Source organism: Odontesthes bonariensis, chromosome 3 (assembly GCF_027942865.1).
Source record: "Odontesthes bonariensis isolate fOdoBon6 chromosome 3, fOdoBon6.hap1, whole genome shotgun sequence".
NCBI lineage: Eukaryota > Metazoa > Chordata > Actinopteri > Atheriniformes > Atherinopsidae > Odontesthes > Odontesthes bonariensis.
Window position 1 is genome coordinate 23,131,531 of NC_134508.1, and position 20,311 is coordinate 23,151,841.

A 20,311-nucleotide genomic window follows, 5' to 3' on the forward strand; every position below is an offset into this window, starting at 1 on the left:
AATGTTAATGAGAAGCTCACTAACAGACAGCAAATGTTGTGAACTCATGACATGATAAAAGCACTCAACATGTGCAATGCTCACTCTCCTCTGGTCCATAACAACTTTAACCAAATATGTTGGTTACCAAGCAATTTCAAATTACACAGTCGCTCACACAGATCCACACCCATACACCCAGTTAATGTTTGCGCACACCACATTATATTATATCAGCCGTAACCAGAAATTCCAGGTGCAAGATAACAGAAACATCAGTAATAGTGGTGGTAGCTTGACTGATAAATGTGGTTCTTCAAGAGCTTAACTCAGTGCTAAAAAAAAGGGTAATATTGTAAGGCTCAGCACTGAAAACATGAGATAGTCCAGACAGATGCGGCTTTATTCCATTCTTTCATAGCAACAAACCGTCAGAAATGAGATGCAAAATGAGCAAAAATGATTAAATAAAAGTTGAATTAGCTTGAGGAGGTTCTTTAGGTAATCCTGGCCGCAGCGCTGATGGAGCATGCGTTTCGCATCGCCATAATTGCTGGGGTAGCACTGCACGCACACGCAAGACATTTGAATGATGTGGAGCCAGTGGTGATCTCATAGCAGTGCAGCAACTCATGCATGCCAGTAGTGCCCTGCAAGAAAACTGCCACAGCAGGGCGCTCTCACAGTCCGGTGCAGAGAGACGTGAATGAACGACAGAGGGGGAGGAGAGAAAGACAGAGAGGAGGAGACCCGCGATTGGGACCAATGCTGGGACAGAAATGAAAGAAACAGACAGAAATATGAGGGAGAAGAAAGGCAGAGCGGTAAACAGAGGAAGAAAGTAGAGAGAGTTTCTGGAGAGTTCATGCACCTCACTGGAGTCTACACACCTGCGCTACATATGAGCTCCATTCTGAGCTTTAAGAGCTCACTACAGGAAGACAGAACAAAACACAGGAACAATCACTCACAGAGACACAAACACAAGATCATCAAAGAACCTCAGACTCATCTGCATTAATCCACACTCTTTGGGAACGTACAAAATCAGGACCAATTAGTGTCTTCTGATCTGCCAATACACTTTTAGATCCCACGATCTTACCTGATTAATGTGCATTGTTACTGATGAAAGAGTTTGACCTCAATTTGGGGATTAAAATTGAAGCATAAATTGTAGTTGCTCAGAAAGCTTTTGATTTCCTTCCTGGTCACTGCATAAACTTCATTTGCTCCCTAATTCTTGATGCATTATATCAGCTGTACGCAAAGCCACTGTGCCCAACACAACTTTAAGGAAACTAAATGATGACGTTTGGAAAAATCTCAACTTTTATTATGAATTCATAGAGAGAATAAACTTTAAAGATTCTGCTTTGAATTATCCTTAATGTTGTGTAGAGCCTCCAAGCTCTGAGCTCCAGGGCCATTCTGTCTGGAGGTAATGACTGAGGCGTAAAGCAAGCAAAAAGACAAAAAAACCCTCCAAACTTCAACAGGCTCTATGGAAAACACTGACCGGAGGTGAATGGAGTGGGTGGCCGAGAGCCATCTGCGAGAGGCGGGATATGAAAAGGATGTTAGGATGAAGTGATGGTCTGACACCCCAGCATGCATTTGGAGATGTCACAGTGTTCAGGTGAAAAAATCTTAAATGTTACTTGACTAATAACAGGACAAAAGTAGCAAAACTCAACATATTATAATTCTGACTCATAACAGACCAGCTGTTATGAGTGAATGCCTGAACAACATGCCATGCAAATCAGAAATAAATGCCATGAAAGGTGTTAAAAAACCACAACAAAAGCATTAGTGAAATCAATGTCATGTTCCCCACAGTCCCAACACACATACTCCTGCATACACTCACACCTAAAGTACAAACTGTACACAGGTAAAACACACACATGCATAACACTGAGTAAAGTAAAAAATAAACACATCACTACCGTATGCTTGAAACAAGGTTACTGCTTATTAACACACTCATGCAGACACACGTCGTAAAACACAACACTGAAAATGGGAAATATTACTCCAGAAAAACAGCACTGCAGCTCAGACATCAGGTCACTCGGAACAGAGAAAGAGGGTCAGGCCGAGCACCTATTCCGTGGTACAATGCCCCCGAAAGCAACAAGCGCCTTCAACGTGTGCAGCAGAAATTTGGTTTCTCCGGATTCTTGCTGAATCCTTCGAACTCAAACCTCAGGTTTCTTAAACTATTTGGCCGAGCACCAAACAGCAAAGACAACTTTGCTTTTGGTGTTTCTGCGCAGAGAGAAGCTATGAGGAGAAGAGTAGCAGGTTGGGGTTTTTCTTCTTTTTTTTTTTTTGTCAGGTGAAGTAAATGAGCAAACAGCCAATACTTCATAACAGCGACATGGAATTAGCGAGATTATTGACCTTGATCAGTTGTGATAAGCTTGCAATGAAAACACTTACTGGGCTGAAAGATCACTAAATTCTATCTTTGCCCTGATCAGTAAAGCATTTTGTTAGTAATTTAGTTTGTATTCAACTGTGAAGGGGTTGCAAAGATAAAGTTGATATCAACAACAGGTTACACACAAGCAACATATTTGGTCATTGCTATACTTGCCTCTACAAGTTTCTATGGGAACAAAATAAACAAAAGTAAGAATTAGAAACCATCCTGCGGTGAACCAAATACAGGCCTCAGTTCACAAAGGAATGTGAGCGACTCCTGTTTTTGACATGTTCAGAGGTAAACAATCAGCAGGTTCATCGTACATTTTGTCATGATATGCAGAAAGAGGAAAAAAGAAACAAACATCGAAACCATATTTTAAAGATAAGTAAGATAAGATAAGTACGAGTCAGATTAATTGGGTTTTCAATGCAGCACGGATTACATATATATAGACATATATATACATACTTGAAAGTCAAACTGAAGCTTTACAAAATGGCTCAAAAGTCAACGTTTTTTTTGTTTACCAGAAAAATACAGCTTCATTGCTCTACTTGTAAAATGGAACCATGACGTGTTTAAATTCAAGTTATTTGCACAGGCACTTGCCATGTGTTTCAACTGTAAGGCTTCAGTTCAACTTAGGAGTCAGAGAAAGGTGGTACTTACGTTAACTTCAGTGATAGCAATGTCGACGACGCTACCAACAACAATTAAGGCATCAAATGTGTTCCAAGCATCAGCGAAATAGTGCTGTTTTAAAGTCACGGTGTAGGGGTAAAGATGGCAATCAAAGACGATTAAAACAATAAAAGGATGGGGACAGAGAGTCAGATGGATAACCAGAGAAGAGTGGAACATAAAATGAAGGAAGAAAATAAGTCAAAAGTGAGCATGGCAGGGTCAGTGGAGGAGAAAGAGAAAGAGAAATAGAGATAAAGCATTAGGAAAAATCAGATTAAACGCCAGAAATCTACCATCAAACCTGCCGTCGAGGTGGCCAGAAGAGGAAGAGGTGAAAGAGTAGTGAGCAGCCTCCTGTAGCTGAGCTTACTTACATCAATCTCACTGAGAACAATGTCTACTATGCTGCCAATCACTACCAGGGCGTCGAACACATTCCAGGCATCCCCAAAATATCCCTGAGCAAGGTTAAGCAAGTGGTGCGTGAGTTTAGTTTAATATCAGCAACAACAAAAAGGCTTTACTTTTACTGTACTCCTCACTATAAAATACACAGAAACCCCTGCTGGCTACTTCAGCTGAAGGGCTCAGGATTATAGTGCATTAGAAGCATTGCTTTTACAGACTGTGTTGAGCTTAAAATATAGTAATTATAATAACAATGGGAACTCTACAATTACATACAAAAAAACTCCAAACAAATATCTGCTGCCAAGAAGTTGACAAAAACTGAGCTAAAATAAACATTAAAGCACTGCACCCCACACTTTTTCTCTTACTAGCATCCTGTCCTTCTTTGGAACGCAAAGCTGTCAGCCGAATATTGTATGGAGGGGAGGGCATAAAAAAACAAAAAAAACATTTAACGACTCATCAGTATTCAAATAATCCTAAACTATACGCTGCTCCTTTAAGAAACATTAAAGGAACAGTTTGACATTTTGGGGAACACACTTGAGAGTTAGATAAGAGGAAATGTGCCACTCTCGAGTCTGTACAATGATTATGAAACTAAAGCTAAGCTGCTGGAGGCAGCGTCGATGGCTTATTGGTCCCCTTAGAATGACGTGACTTCTTACCGTCTTTAATAAACAAATGTGTGTTCACTAATAGTCTTCCATAGAACTGAATGGTGTTTATTTGTTTTCTTTTACTTTTCTTTGACACAGGCTAGCTTTAACGTTTCCTTAACTTTATGCTAAACTAAGTCCGAGTCAAGCCAAGTTAAGCTAAACTAAACTAAGTTAAATGACTCGTGGCTTTAGCCCCATATTTAGCATATGTAACAGTGGTATCGACATTCACATGTAGCCCGATGTCTCATGCCTAAAAGTTAAAGTCAGAATAAGCTTAATCCTCCTAAAAGTAACAAAGTTTAGAGAATAAATATAATAAAACTATAGAGAATGCAAAGGTAAATTACGCCAATTGCAGACTGGGATCGGACATGGAGAGGTGTGATTACATCATGGAGTCATATACAGTGGGTTTCATGATGATTGATGATAAAGACTTGAATCTTTAAACTCTTTAAAAAACTTGTTTCCTTAACTTGCGGTGGTCAGATGTGTTCAGTATTTGGTTATGAGGCGTAGTTTGGACTGAGATATGATTTTAGAAGCTGATCCTGCAAAGTACGGACATTATCCTGAAGGTTTGAATTGAGGTTTGGGAGTGTCCCAACCAGCCACCTGATTGCATTGCTGTCTCTTGCCACTGCTCTGCTCTCCGTCCGAACTGTGGCTCTGATTCTGCACAGGTCTTCGCAAACACAAGGCTTTCACATGAAATATGTGAAAGCCTTCCCACAGAGGTGTGTGCATGTCATCTGTGAGGTAGGAAATATTTAACGAATCGAGTTCTATTTCCTTACTTACTGCTTCGTTCTACTGCCTGTGTCTTACTTTCACCTCCTCCTGCTCATTTAAACACTGTGATGGTGTCTAGCCCATTGTGTAGTGTTTCTCATTGGTTTTGTGTTTGGTTTGTGTGTGAGGACACAAACGGGTAACTCACCCTGGGTTTGAAAGCGATGAGTTTGAGAAACATTTCCACAGTGAACACAGTAGTGAAGACCATATTCAGAATGTCCATTACATAGTTAAAAAGGGCTGACTGGCCATAGTGCTGCAGAAAGACATGAAGAGGGTTGGTTCAAAAACAAAATAAAATAACTACTATGAACAATGTGGAATTATATGCGATCGTATCTTTTGCAAAGAGATGGTTGGTTTCAGGTATGTGATCACTTGATTTCTCACCTGTACAGCGAGGCAGAGTGTGTTCAGCATGATGAGCACAAACATGATGTATTCAAAACCAGTGGAGTTCACCACATACCAGAACTTGTACTGGTACGGGTTCTTAGGGATATACCTCCTCAGCGGACGCGCCTTCAGAGCATACTCTACGCACTGACGCTGCACAGAAACGTACAAAACAGGTTTCAATGCCACAGCCGGCAACTCTTCAGATTCTAAGTCAAATCAAAAAATAGACTACTGTACTAGTGTGAACCACAAGAGGTCGGCTTTTAACAGCCAAACTGGACATCTGTGAACTGCAATGATACAAAGTCAAAGCTGGTAGACTTCTACTAGCTTGTTAATGGAATAAGAAAGAACAAAAACTGGAGTAGAATCTAAAAAATGTACATCATTTCTGACGATTCTCACCTGGTTCTTGTCAAGTTCACAGTTTTTGTACTCTTTCTCTCCCTGCTCCTGAAACGTGACAATCACAAAACCTACAAAGATGTTCATCATAAAGAAAGCGATGATGATAATGTAGATGATGAAGAAGATAGAAATCTCCACGCGGTAGTTATAAATGGGGCCGAGGTTCTCTCTGTTGGAGTCGATGGCTTTGTACAGTAACCTGGGGAGACACGCGAAGAGGGCAGCATGTGACTGGAAACTCTTCTCTCGATGGACTTTGAGCACTGAATGAAAAAAACAATCATTTGAACTCTTTAGTGCTTTATTCTTACGAAGGCCAGCCCTCAAAAGTGGAAACCGTGAACAGAGCCATCATGGCCATTAGGACGTTGTCAAAGTTGAAGTCACTGTTGTACCACACCCTCCTCTGGATGGCTGGCTGGTTCACATCTCCATCTTTATATACAATGTAGGTGCCCCTTTGAGAAAATGACAAATTACAAAGAGGTGAAATCTTATATGGGATAATAATGCAAGTCATTTGCTGAGCAGGAACAACAAAAGTAAAACTAACTTGCACTCTTCTGAGTTGGACTTGGCTTCATCTGTGCAGCGATAGAATTTTCCCTGTAAAGGAAAAACAAACTTAATTATTACGATCATTCATTTAAAAATTATGTAGCTACTCGAGCTAGTGATGATCTGTTTCTCATCTCAGTGCTGCTTACCTTAAATAGCTGCACTCCTATACAGGCAAACATGAACTGAAGCAGAGTGGTGACGATCATGATGTTACCGATAGTTCTGATTGCCACAAACACGCACTGCACGACGTGCTGTAAGACAAGCAGATCGACATATCTATGGGTTGAGTTTAGGCCGTCGATGATCATCGTGTATCCGCTGAAGAAAGACTCGAGGTCCCACCTTAAGGCCTTTGGCCCTATTGATGGCCCTCAAGGGCCGAAGCACTCGAAGGACTCGAAGAATCTTCACCACCGAGATGGCCGAGGACCTGAGCAGTGTAAACAAAGTGGAGTAATGAAAAACAAAACAATACCAGCCACAAAACATACACATACTGTACAGTATGGGGAAGTACTGAAAGAACTACTCATATCTTTTTGTTAAATAAAATTAATAATACCACGATTCAATGTTTTACATATATACGTCTATATAATACATGTTCATTATGATTATATCATATATATCATTATGTATTATATTACATTATTCATTATAAACCAAAATGGCCAAACAGTTTACTCATCATTCTAATCAAATCCTGACTGGATGTATTACAACATAATTAATGGATTAGAAGTAGTAATCTACTGTAAAGTATCTACATCTGTCAGATAATATGGTAAAACGTACAAATCTCGCAGCTTCTATATAGGAGCGAGGACGTAGACAGAAGCATAAAATCTAAACTCACAAGCACCTAAAACCCCTATGAAATAGCAATGATTGAGCCCATCCAAGGTCTCGCTCCAAAAGCGTATCCTCTTTTTACCGCAACCTTCCTGTTCTGCACTGAACTATGCCAGAGCCAATGTTGCCGGATCGGGTGACGGAGACAAACAACCCAGTCTATGAAAAAAAAAGAAAAGCCTGAAACAAAGCAAGTGTTCTTAAAGAACAAGCCCAAAGTCCCTCATAATAAGCAGACCTTGCAACTTGCAACTCTGAAGCCTAGAGAAAGGGATGTGAAGCAAAGCAGCAATGTGTGCTGCCAGATGCTGTGATACGTAACTCAGGTAGGACGTCACAGTGTGACTAACATAACGCAGCAGAGATCTGCAAACTCCACATTGCTTAAATATGGCCGCATTGGGGATAAGGTAATCAGAAAATGCTGTTGTCACGGGAGTGTTTAATTCGAAGTATGGATTCAACTGACCTAATATAAGAACGTTGTTGGTCATGTTAGCATAGCCTGAGACAGCATGATAGAGAAAACAGACCAACCAAAGTAACATGAAACCCCCAGGAGACAATGTTCTTAAGTTTCAAGATTTTTCTTTCGCCCGCTCATTTCTGCTCTATAGTCGTTCATATCAAGTCATTATTGAATTTGTGTCAGGTTTTCTATCTTGTTTTGTATATATCATAGTCATTTCCTCATCTGTTATAAGGCTGATTTGGATTGCCTTCTTCTTTTTTTTTAAGAAAAAAAACAGCTGTGATGTTCAAGGGGAACTTTATTTCCTGAGTTTGATACCTGTGACCTAATTCGTCTTGGAAACATTTCGATCAAAAAGGTAAAAGCTGTGCTGTTCCAGCCACAAATACGAGACAAGCATGACCTTCTGTTTTATTCTCCTACTTACTGAATGCCAAATGAGACAAGGGAAACTCCCACCACCAACAGATCCAGGAGGTTGAAGTAATTCCTGCAGAATGCTCCTTTATGGAGAAACGCTCCATATGTCGTCATCTGAAGGAAGGACAGACGGTGTTACAGGAGTAACCAAAAAAAAAGTTTAGTTAAATCCACACCAGGCACACAAATACAGATTTACAGTGTCCATACAACATGACACACAGCCAGAACAAACATTTTAAATGGGAAAAATACTCTCAGCACCCATTTCCTTGCAGTCAAACACACACACACACACACACACACACACACACACACACGCACACGCACACGCACACGCACGCGCACACTTTTCCACACTCTTGTAGATCACTCTGATTTGGGGTGGTGAGCTCAAAGCAGTGAAACAAGAGGCTAAATCTACCGTCACCACCCCTACGGCCCTTTATTACATGAATGTAGTAGTAAGTAATTCATTTCACAATCTACTATGGGATGAGGCAAGAAAACATGCATTTTGTTGCCATGACGTCAGGGATATTTACTACCTGCAAGAGCTCTAGTTATAGCGATTGGAAAGTAGAAATGGCCTTACTGTCACATTCATGTGGGCCGTCATCTTAAAGCACATTCGGTTATGTTCTTTAACAACTCAGAATAAAAGGGGAGGCAGCTCCCAATGAAAAGTTCAGCGTTCAGCAGGCAGAGAAGAAAAAACAGCCAACATAACTCTTTGTCAAATAATAAAAGTAAAGGACTAATTTTCCGAGTGCATGTAGACGTGAAGCCCAGCAGAGAGAGGCGAGACAGGATCTTGCTAACTAAGAGCACTGGAAAATTTTAAATCAAAGAGCAGTGTACTTCTCGGTTTAGGCCAATCAGCTGCAGAGGCGACTCCACATTTACATGCAGTCAGTCAGGGAAAGCAGACTGAACCATGCTCTGCTGGAACATGGTCGTGTTTTGCCCCCTCTTTTATGGGTAATCTGAAGAGCAGTCAGTACGAGAGGCATGGAGGCAGCTTTGACTGGAGCTGAATTTACATCTTTGAACACCACCCCGACCTCAAACTCAACTTCAGCCAAAGCCTTAAAAAATGTCAGAACAGCCCATTCAATTAGTTATATTGCAGGGTTGCATTATGTTTTTCAGCGATGACTGCCCGAATGACGTGACACCCATGTGAGTATAATGTAATGCTGATGTGATGTTTCCTTCCCCCAATATGAGTTATTTTGACGAGCGTAATTTGAACAAATCTTGTCTTAATGCTAGTGTGTGCAAACGAGCAGCTAAGAACTCCCAATGTTTTTTTGTTGTTTGCTCTTTAAAAGAGGTGCCGTGAAGAAAAAATCAAATAAGAGAAAGGAAACAAACAAGCCAGGTTGTACTGAGTGGCAGGTGACACACAGGGAGAGAATGCAGCAAGGCTCTCGTTGCCATTTTAAGGGGTTACCTTCAATACGATCTCAAATGTAAACATACTAGTGAAGACATAATCTGCATAGCCTAGGACCTGGAAGGCAACGAGACGTTTGGAGTGTTACTGGGGTGTGGTTAGTGACAGCACGGACAGGGGACACAGAGCATTTACCTTCAAAACGATCTCAACAGTAAAGATAGCGGTGAAAGCATAGTCAAAGTAACCAAGTATCTGCAAAAAGCAACGTAGATGTTTAACAAAGACAGGTCATTGTGCAGCTTCAAAACATCATATGTAAACAAGATGAGTGAAGGGAGATAAATCAAAGAATTCTCCGGAGAGGGTTGCAAAGAGTTAATTCACTCAGTTAATGAACAGAATCATTACAATGCATGGAAAATTAGGCATACTGCCGAAAGGTTTACAAACAGGACCGCACTGGTGTTTTTGCCTGTTTTAGCTCATGAAATACGTGTTAACACCTGAAAGAGCCCCAGAAATGTCAACTCGTTTTAAAATGAATCGGGAAATTTACTTTGAAGACACTGGGCACTAGTTTGAGATGAAATGGGTGGCTCATCTCTGTGAACGATCACTTTCTCACTTTTTAAAGCAGACCCCGAATAAATTCAAGTAGATTCAATTTCTAAAAGCTGTCCAAAAAAAAAAAATCACTGAATTCAATTGTGACATTAGAAAAAGTAAAGCCAGACGGAAAGTGTTAAAAAGTTAAGGTGAGTCTACTCGTTTCGTGGATTTAAAAACGGTTAATGATGAGTGAGAGATCTCTAAATACTGAATACTGGAGCTGAAGAGAAATAAAAATGGGTAACCAGGTGTCATCTATAAAAGCGTTTCTCCTGGTGGCGCAACAACCTTTGCTGTGGCAACTGCACTGAATGTATGCTTTCAAATTAAACTTTATCTCTCAGAGCATATTTAATGTTTTGGGAAAGAATAGCTCAAATGGATAAATACTGTAAATAGAGAAACTACCAGGTCTGAAATGTGAAGCCAATGAGGCTTAGAGTGCGATGATGGAAAAAGCCAAAACTTCTTTCGTTAAACATTAAAATCAATCACAAGTCATCATGACGTTATTAGTTGAATGCAAAGCCCTCTGAATAGTGAGTTAGCTGTCCTTCTGGAAATAGCTACATTGTGAGAAGACCGAAGAGGGTGATTTTTTTGTCCAATCAGGTCCAAGTATCACTCCCCAGCTTCATCCTATTAATTTAATATTGGGCATAAAAATGTCTTAGTTCACAAACAAATGAGTGGTGTTCCGGTGGCTACATCCATTTCCTACGCACAGTCCTGTGATCAGTCATATCTGAAGATGACGATAAAGAAACTAAATTTGTTTTGTTCCTCTATTGTTACGCTCTGTCTAAATCTTAATAAACACAGCCATCAACCTAACTGAAACCAAAGGAAAGAGTGTTTTTTTTTTCTACATTCGCAATGTGATATTATTATTCAGATGATAATTCAAATCTATTGTTAAAATCAAAATAATCCCAAATAGTTTATCTCTCCACTTAATCTGATTTGTACTTAATAATCCCCCAGAACCCTTGTGTTGAGAACATATATCACAAAGCTGCGTTGGCCTTCCATGTTACTAAGTTTCATGTAATCAGTTCATCCCATTTTAAAGAAAAGAATCCAGGATTTTTCAACTTGGGGTTGGCTTTCCATGTTGCTGGGACAAGTTGCTCAAAGCAAAGGTAAAGTTATTACAGGGACGCAAGAAGAAAACTTCTGATAATTTTCCTTCATTTTTTTAACTTTTACTGAACACTAAAACGGCTAAAACATGCAAAACCAAGAGTATGATCATTTAAAGGGACAACAACATGTTCAACAAACTACCAGAAAAAAGGTTTAACCGCTTGTTACTTCATTAACTTTTCTTTATGGCACAGGTAGTTTTTTACGTTGTGATTACATTTCTGTGGAAGGACTGGAGACTTACAATGTTGCGGGCTGAGAAGTTTCTGATTGGATCCTCAGCCGCGAGTGAGACAGAGCTGAGCATGATGAACACCAGGATGAGGTTGGTGAAGATGTGATGATTGATGAGTTTGTGGCAAAACACACGCACCCTGGAGAGAAAAGGACATTGAAATTTCTGGATAGGAAGAGACATAATGTTTTTTTTTGCATGTGCGCGATGTAAAGGTGTCTTACGGGTTTGTGGTGCTGAAGATGAAGAAGGCACTTCCTTCTGGGATAGGAATGATCTTCTCCTTCTTTACCAGCTCAGAGATGGCCGGCCGAGGGCCAGATGGGACCTCTGGGTCTTCCTCTTCTGCTACATTGTCGTCGTTCTCCTCCTCATCATCCTTGCAAGAAAGCACATGAAAAGTATGTCAGGCTGTACAGACAAAATGTATTTTTTAGGTTTAGCAGTTGAATGCCAGGAATTCATACCTTTTCGTCTTTTTCATCATCCTTTTTGTCCCTGTAATTAGTTGCAGAGAATTATTACAGCATTTCTCCAACCATTTGGCACCAATGAAAAAAAAAAAATGTAGTTTGTCACAGAGAGACTTTGAGAAGATCAAATCTTCACCCTTTTTTGTCTCCGTCATCTGTGTTGAGAGACTCTGCATCTGCCAAGTTGTCCACAGCAATAGCCAAGAAGACATTTAGGAGGATATCTGAGCAACGTGTTCAGTAAGAAAATAACTCCCTTATTTAAATTAAGTGAAAAATAACTGATACCACATGTTTTGTGTCCGACACAGCACAGCATTTAATGTAAACAATAATTACATCTGGATTAGCCTTCAGTGTGTCAGCATAAGTGAGGATACAGTTTCCACAGATGAAAAGGATGATGAAGTAAAAGCACACAATCATTCCTGTGGAAGAGGGGCCTCCATACGCCATGATCCCATCATACATGACAGCGTTCCAGTCTTCTCCAGTCAGGATCTAAATTGGTTATCATATTGTCAAAGAACCAATAAAATAAGGTGGAGAGAGTTGCAACAACAAAGCCGTTTTGTGTTTTTTTAGCCTGTCCAGCATTTGTCAGCACTACGCTTGCGCACACCTAACTGTCCTAAATGGGACAACACTGACTGATGCAGTAAGTCGTGAGCCATTCTTTGGTGATGCCCACGGTGTCCAGCTTTTTAGCAGCCATTGCCTACAAAGTATTCTTGAAAACGTTTCAAGAATTACCATTTTTATTTCTGGTTATGATAATCTGACCAATTACAGTGGAGCTTTGAAAAACAGGGTCCATGTCACAAAGTTTTGATTCCTAAACCTTTCCTCATGGGTAAATCTTTAGAACTACATTAAAACTATAACTGTAACTAAATTATGTTTGGGTGCATAACTGCGTCCAGTCCAAACCAGATCTACTTAGCTTATTGCTCTGTTTCTGGTCTGTGTTTTGCCTCTCTTTAGTCTTCAACTGTGTTTATAGTAGAACCTCATAAAAATAACACCTCTTCTATATTTGAACACATAGCAACACATATATTTTACATTAGTGTGTGGCAGTGATGTGCTGTTATGTCATTACTTGAAATGTAAACCAACGTACCTGAAACACAGTGAGCAGGGCTTGGGGGAAGTTGTCGAAGGTACTCCTCTTTGTCTGGGTTTCATCAAAGTTGAATTTGCCACCAAACACCTGCATGCCCAACAGGGAGAAGATGATGATAAAGAGGAAGAGCAGCAGCAGCAGGGAAGCAATGGACTTCATGGAGTTGAGCAGCGAAGCCACCAGGTTACTCAGAGACTGCCAGTGTCTGTAAGGGACAATTTACCAAGAGGGAGAGGGAGAGACAAGACATTAAGTGAAAGCCACACATAGTCCAAAGAGAGAACATGCACACAGACACACTCACAGGGTGAGCGTGCTCTTACCGTGTGACCTTGAAGATCCTCAGCAGGCGGACGCAGCGGAACACGGAGATCCCGAGGGGAGACATGATTTCCAGCTCGACCAGAATGGTTTCAGTGATTCCTCCACACACCACGAAGCAGTCAAAGCGGTTGAACAGGGAAACAAAATAAGCCTGTAGCCCAAGACTGTACATCTTCACCAACATCTCACACGTGAACATGGCTAGCAGCACCTTGTTGGCCACATCTGAAAGGCAGGGAAAGAGTCACAAATGAACTAAAGGGGGAGACACAATGTTCAGCGTGAGAGAGCTGAGATTTGTTTAACTGCAAAAGGTAAAAATTACCTGGTAACAAAGTATTTTGATTGCTCATTAAACACACAACTGTGAGGACCTCACAGTTACTGCGTGGAATTCAGTTGGCCTCATTACAAGAAAAGCAAAGCATACATTTCCTCTATATTTCATCTTCTGTTCTTTATTTCTATCCAACTGAACCAATATCCGATCCTGGTTCTTCCTCAAAATACACTTAACTGACTAACAGAGAAGCACACTGAATATATTTTTCTCAAATAGCTGCAGCATGTCATGAGGAAAAGTCAAAATGTTAAATACTTAATGATCATATGTGACATTAAACCAAGAACAATGGAATTCAAACTACTTTAACACAGATGCAAAAACTGGGTGCAAAAACGTTCACGTATACTGCAATCGAAATCCTACCCTGCACTTGAGTCAGCCACATGGGCTGGTTATAATGCTCTGATGAAATGGTGAGGGTGTTGAGGAACACCAGGATGATGACCAGCCAATAAAAAGGCACCGACTTGACAGCCAAACGGCACTTCCTGCGGCAGAATCTGTTCCAGCGGCGCCAGCGCCGACTGCAGGTGGTGAGAACAATTTCAGTGTGAGGAAGGACATCAGTGCGACTTACTTTCTACAAAAACTTGACTAAAAGAAATTCTGTCTCACAGATACTACTGTCTAAACACTGGAATAGACATATCACCTCTGTGTTTCTTAAGGAAAATCTCTAAAGTTTGTGTCCATTTCTAATAAGAATGCAGAAATATGGGAGAAGAGCCACAGGGGAAGTGCGTGAATATGATTTTGCAAGTCATACTGTTCAGTTAAATGAGCAAAAAACACTGCGTAAGGCTATTCTCTAAAAATACTTTATGGTACATGCTGACTTTATGAAAGCTGTTCATTTATCATTCCCGGTAAAGGCTCATTGGTGATACAGTAAAACAAAAGCCAAGCAAACAGGAATCTGCATAATGTCATACAGGCACAAACTTGTCAGTGTAAGCTAGAGTATTTGCACTGAGAGGAGACACGTGCACACAGAGGTACTGACCTGAACTTTGACTTTGAAATTTTTTGACTGAAAGAAAGAAGAAGTCACAGTTTACAAAAGCAGCTTGTAGCAGAGCTTCGCGAAGAGAAGGAGGAAGGTTACTTAAAGTCATTGGTAGTACTGTAGGTGGCACCAGATACACTCCACCGTCGTTTAAAGTAACAACAAAGGTCTTGCTTTGTTTAAAACATCCTCACCAAAGAGGTCCGCAGCATGGTGTCTTTTCATCCTCCCCGGTCTGGTTCTCCGTGTTCACAGATTCTGTTTCGCTGGCTGGAACGCTCGCTGCAACAGCAAATAAAGCAGACATTTTAAAGCATATGAACTATAATCACTTTCCAATGAAGTATTTCACACTTCCAGATGGGAAGAAGTATCGAAAGAAAGAAAATGTGTCGGTGTCTGAATGAACTTACAAAAGAGGAAAAAACAAATTAGTGAAGCTAAAGATCAGAATGAAACCCTAAATTCAAGTGAGACTTGTTTCATAGGGGATTTTAATCTTCAAAGCGACATCGAAACTCCACAACAATATTACGGTGGGGAGAATGCTGCTGTGTGTCTCGGCTGTGCCTCACTGTCAGCATCAGTATCAACTACCAAGTGCTGAGAGGGAGCTGACACTGGACAGGAGAGCGGACAGCTGCTCTAACGGGGCTGACTGATGCCGACAGTGAGGAGCACAGAGCTCCTAAAACTGTCGCTGAAATGCCACAATCAAAGCACTGCTTTGGCGATACTGTGTGTGCAGACAGATGATGATTAACTGTGTGAAATGTCACAGTGCTTTCATTTGTTTGGGGGAATGTGCTCCTGCTTAGCTTATGGAGACGCGTTGGCTTTCATTCCTGAGCTGTCGGACAGCTCTCGGCTCTGAGAATAGTGCTGACTGCTGGTGCAGTGATCTGGGTTTAGCCATGTTTCCTATATTCATACTGAGCCCCTGCTTTTGAGATGGGGCGTGGAAATGTTACTGTGTGGGGCTGCTATAAGACTGTATGTCTAGTGAAAATCAATCAAACAAAAGTGCCTTTTATTTTTCATAAGTAACCAGTGCAAGGTGAACCCCATCTCTTGTTCAAAAACAGCAAGGATGAGCTCCATCACCACGTAGCAGGTATACAAAATGGATGGATCTTTATCTTTAAGAGTCTGTGTTTGTAATACTCGTTTAGGCCACAAGAGGCTAAATGTCCAATTCTCTGTGTTCTTATTAGGACTGTGGTCATTTCTTTTTAACTTGGATTTAAGGAAAAAAAAAATCACCAAATATCTTGGTGATATAGTCTTCAGTCGTGTTAACCTCAAAAAAGGTTTCACTTTGTCTGAGGCAATAAAACAAAGGAAACAAAGCTACTTATTACAAACTCTTTGTATAAAAAAATACAAGATATAAGATATTCTTACTTGCCTTTCAACGTAGCTTCATGAGTATTTCACGAGTATTTCACCAGTTTTGTTTAAACAAACACCATAGTCCTATTACTTTGACAAACTACCATCAAATTTTTCTGTATAAGATCAGTTTGAGTGAGAAAACAATGCACACACACGTGCACATTTAGACACACCAAAGGTAGAAAACACTGAAGGGAAAACCACAGGATTTACCATGAGTGTCGGACGACTGGCTGAACCACCCAAACCTTCCTTTCTTCTTCTCAGTGAGGTCAGCCAGAGTCACCCCTTCATGTGCAATGCATGCAAGCCCATGCATTCATACACAACGGCAACAGCAGAGGGACATGGAGGGCGAGAATGGGCTGCTATCAAAATGGGTCAGAGCAGACGAGCACCACAATACAACGACAGTGTTCAAAATATCAATATCCAACAACGACAAGAACAGCAGAAGCCACACGGGCTGCAGACACTAAGGAGGGCATAAAAACAACATGGAGAGCGGTTAGTCACAGGAAGCATCTGCAGGTGACGGGGACCTGGACTAACATGAGAACATGTTAGCTGGGGCTCGTGTATCACCAACAGACACTGCAAAACACACAATGGATGCCGGAGAGAAGCAGCGTTACCTGGGATGTTGTAGCATTATGGTAAACACGTGGAGTAATGCTGCTCACAAAAAACTGAACATTAACATATCAAACAAGGAAAAGACACGTGGGAGAGGCAACAGCAGGCGGAGACTGCAACGAGCAGACAGTGAGATCCAACGTAAAAACTGTAAGGTGAAGCGGTCGCAGGTTTGTCTGTTCTGTATCACCTGTGATGTTCATATCAAGAGGATTTGGATTAGGAGATTTTTATTTATTTTTTTCGCTGCTCAAGCAATTTTTTTTCCTTTCTCAGATAAACTCCAGTGGTATTTACAGCACGCCCCACTTCCATCAGGAACATACACCAAGTGTTCAGATGAGCTCAGTTTAAACATTCATCTTCAAACACTTTTCATATTTTAATATGGAACACCTCCAGAGACTCTTAATTCCTTCATCCAAACATGCCTTTGTGTCCACATGAGCTTACGTATCCCCGCGTGCTTGTTAGCGTGTTTACTGTGGGCCTTTGCATGGTTTCATAGTCATGTTATTTTTCTAGCTATACTGACATTTTCAGTACATGCCAATACTTATTTTCCAACTGATCTGCTGTTTCCAAATCTTTATTTTTTTTACATTTTTATTGCAGCATGTTTGATCAACCTGCTTGTCTACTTCCGCTTCACTTAGTGATTGCATGCAAAAAACAGTTTAAGATCTGAAATCTGCATGAATTGAGTTATACTGCTGCTTGTTCTGTTGAAATCCTCAGCTGGATTTCTTCCTGTGCAGTATGCATTTTTTAGATTATATTCTCTTTTTCCTAATTAATGCCCTCTGTATCTGTGCTAAATGTGTGAACATAATTGACCAGCTATCTGGGGCAACAGGAGAAATAGAACACTTTGCACCCAAACAGAAGCAGTAATACAGGGACAAGATCTGTTTTAACCGGAGTTAAAGACTAAACATTTCTCCTGAATGATATTTTAGTTTAAAACCAGTGTAGCCTACTTATTTTTCTTTTCACAAAATATGACTGCAGCAGAAAACAGATGCCCCAGATGCCTAAAGTTTAAATGGCTGTCAACGCGGCAACGTGTTAAGAGGACCTCACACAAGCAAAATCAGTAAAAAGAATCATCATCGATAGATAATATGTGTGATACAAATACACTAATCATATGCGTGTAGATGACAGCGCTGCGAATTGTGACCTAAAAATGCTGGAAAATATTGTAAATAGCACAAACAGTTAAAAATGTTTCTGGAAACACATTCAGGCAGATACAAAGTGACTAAAAGGATTTTCAGATCGACTACTCTTGCTGTATCTTTTTGAGATATAATTCCAGACGTATGTAACTTTCTGTTAGTCTTTACACGGTATCACCCAACCATTTCAACAATATGTCAAAATGTACACTGTTAATGCAACAGATGTAGGATGTATCCGCTGAACAGTCTCCATCTTATACAGTAACGGTAAAAGTGACAAAAGTGTCCCTAGTGTGTTTCAGCCTCATCAGTCACTTCTTTGTGTTGTCTGTGTGTCCTTGGATTTATTTGTGTGGCGAATGTTTGCATCAGCTTGCATGAGCTCTCTTGGTCACCTTGAAAAGCTTTTCCAATTATTGCTGCAGAAATAACAAAAAGCCAACAATGACAAACACTGCTGGATTATTTCCTTGATAACGCAGGAACTGTGTCACTCGCTTTGCTCTGGACCACTTGACAGAGACAAGAGGGTGGAGGTGGATGCTTACGGTTACGCTTGCTCTCGTCGGCCTCGTCCTCGTTGTCAGGGTCGATGTCTTCAGCCTGAGTGATCCAGTCCAGGTAGCCCTTCAGGTCCTCCTCGAGCTGCTGCTTCTCACGCAGCTTCTGGAAGTCTCCACGAGCTTTGGCCTTCTCTCTTTCCTTGGAGAACTCTCTGGGGTTGAAGGAAAAAAGAAAACCCACGTAAATTATCAGAGGTTTATAAATCACCACAAACATGCACAAGGGAAATTCACAGCAAACAGGAAGCAAACTGTTTCACCCTAAATAAAAATATAAATATATTTCTTCACTGAACAAAAATATCCTGTGCATGATTACCTGTCTATTCTCTCTGTTCATACTGTATTCTATAAAGGTGCTTAATTCATTTGAAATTTTTCAATGTACTGTGCGTTTTTCTGAACTCTAGCCACTGGAGGGAGATGTACACCTTTGAGAAACAACACGATTCTATAAATAGAGCCAAACAGTACAGTAGCTTATCCTTCAGGCAAGCATCTTAATCAAACAGGAAAGGCAATTTAGGGAGACAGATGCTTTCATAGAGGCATGCAAAGTTTGCTCAAAATCACAATTTATTGGTAATATAAGAAGACGAGTTTAGAAGCTTCAATATGGGAAACGGTTATTCATAAGGAAAATATATATATATATATATTCAAGCTGCTAAAATGCTAAATTCAAATAAATGAGAAATGTATCACTTTCTGGTGATTTGAATATATGTGATAAAAAAAAGCGGTTAAAAGCCTGCACAGCAGAGGTGGTAAAAGTGAATTAAGATAACTGACGTTGATACACGATGTCAATTAAAAGCAGCCGGCAGGGCCAGCAATAACGCCTGATTTGCGATGGTTCCGTGAACTTTGTTGGCGTCTGAATAAATAGATAAAAACAGCCTTTCCTTCTGGTCAACCATCCACAGTTAATTCTGCTGTAACATCCCACCCCCACTAAACAGAGCTGGGAAAGCAAACTGGGGTTTGAGGGAGCTTAGGCGCACAGAGGGAGTGAAGGGCGAGGAATAAGATTATTTCTCTCTCAGGAGGTTGGGTGGGTTGGGGATGAGCTGGGGGAGAAAACGTTCACTTTGCAGATGCCGTGGTGAAGATGTGATAGTTTAACATCCGAAGTCAAACAAAAAGAGGGAATAATTTGGTTTAAAAATTTCAACTTAAGACAATCTAGATGCAGGTTTATCATCTCAAAATGTTTGCTTCAAGACTTTTCAGGATCTGTGTGTTTGCGTGGCTAACATTTAATGCAGCCTGACATATACACATTTGTAGGCTACCACTGTTTCCCCAAATACAAAAAGCACGCTTTGCACTCTTCACACCAAAACCACTGCACAAGTTGCCTCTTACCCACTTAGCACACCTAACACAAGGTTTAACACGAAAAAGGAGCCCAATATGATCAGGCTGACAAAATAAATCCACGGGGTTTCCCATCCAATGGCATCATTCACCTACAGGAGTCAAGAGTAGACGTTAACAGACACAAACATGGAAACAAACAGAGAACCTTCGGCCTGCAAACCAAGCAGAAAGTCTCTGTCCTCAAAGAGAAGAAGCTTCTTACCCGCTCAACACACCCAAAACCAGGTTAAGAACGAAAAAGGAGCCGAAGATCACAAGACTGACAAAGTACACCCATGGAAGCTCAAGACCCATAGCATCATTCATCTGGAGAAGCGAGCAGATGTCACAGAGGAAGGAAAAGAGAGGAAACAGGGGAAGAAACGGGGAGTAAAAGACAGAAGTAGTCAGAAAAGAT

The 20,311-nt window shown here is 40.7% G+C and overlaps 1 protein-coding gene across 11 annotated transcripts in view; it reads right to left on the reverse strand.

Moving 5' to 3' along the window:
- Nucleotides 1–20,311, reverse strand: part of cacna1da (calcium channel, voltage-dependent, L type, alpha 1D subunit, a) — a 62,549-nt gene that overhangs the window by 15,089 nt on the left and 27,149 nt on the right. For 4 of the 11 annotated variants that reach the window (XM_075461082.1, XM_075461079.1, XM_075461078.1 and 1 more), the window contains exons 8-30: nt 20,117–20,220; nt 18,517–18,683; nt 16,362–16,436; nt 14,948–15,035; nt 14,751–14,777; nt 14,111–14,271; nt 13,401–13,626; nt 13,075–13,282; nt 12,332–12,452; nt 12,088–12,175; nt 11,946–11,976; nt 11,703–11,857; nt 11,488–11,617; nt 9,543–9,602; nt 8,094–8,200; nt 6,685–6,772; nt 6,486–6,593; nt 6,332–6,384; nt 6,090–6,236; nt 5,776–5,977; nt 5,362–5,520; nt 5,117–5,227; nt 3,086–3,169 (exon numbers count right to left, since the gene is read on the reverse strand). In XM_075461082.1, the coding sequence (XP_075317197.1) occupies nt 3,086–3,169; nt 5,117–5,227; nt 5,362–5,520; nt 5,776–5,977; nt 6,090–6,236; nt 6,332–6,384; nt 6,486–6,593; nt 6,685–6,772; nt 8,094–8,200; nt 9,543–9,602; nt 11,488–11,617; nt 11,703–11,857; nt 11,946–11,976; nt 12,088–12,175; nt 12,332–12,452; nt 13,075–13,282; nt 13,401–13,626; nt 14,111–14,271; nt 14,751–14,777; nt 14,948–15,035; nt 16,362–16,436; nt 18,517–18,683; nt 20,117–20,220 (2,700 nt within the window). Of the gene's footprint in view, nt 1–3,085; nt 3,170–5,116; nt 5,228–5,361; nt 5,521–5,775; nt 5,978–6,089; nt 6,237–6,331; nt 6,385–6,485; nt 6,594–6,684; nt 6,773–8,093; nt 8,201–9,542; nt 9,603–9,680; nt 9,741–11,487; nt 11,618–11,702; nt 11,858–11,945; nt 11,977–12,087; nt 12,176–12,331; nt 12,453–13,074; nt 13,283–13,400; nt 13,627–14,110; nt 14,272–14,750; nt 14,778–14,947; nt 15,036–16,361; nt 16,437–18,516; nt 18,684–20,116; nt 20,221–20,311 lie in introns of all 11 variants that reach the window. The other 7 variants (XM_075461081.1, XM_075461076.1, XM_075461084.1 and 4 more) reach the window with 5 other exon arrangements.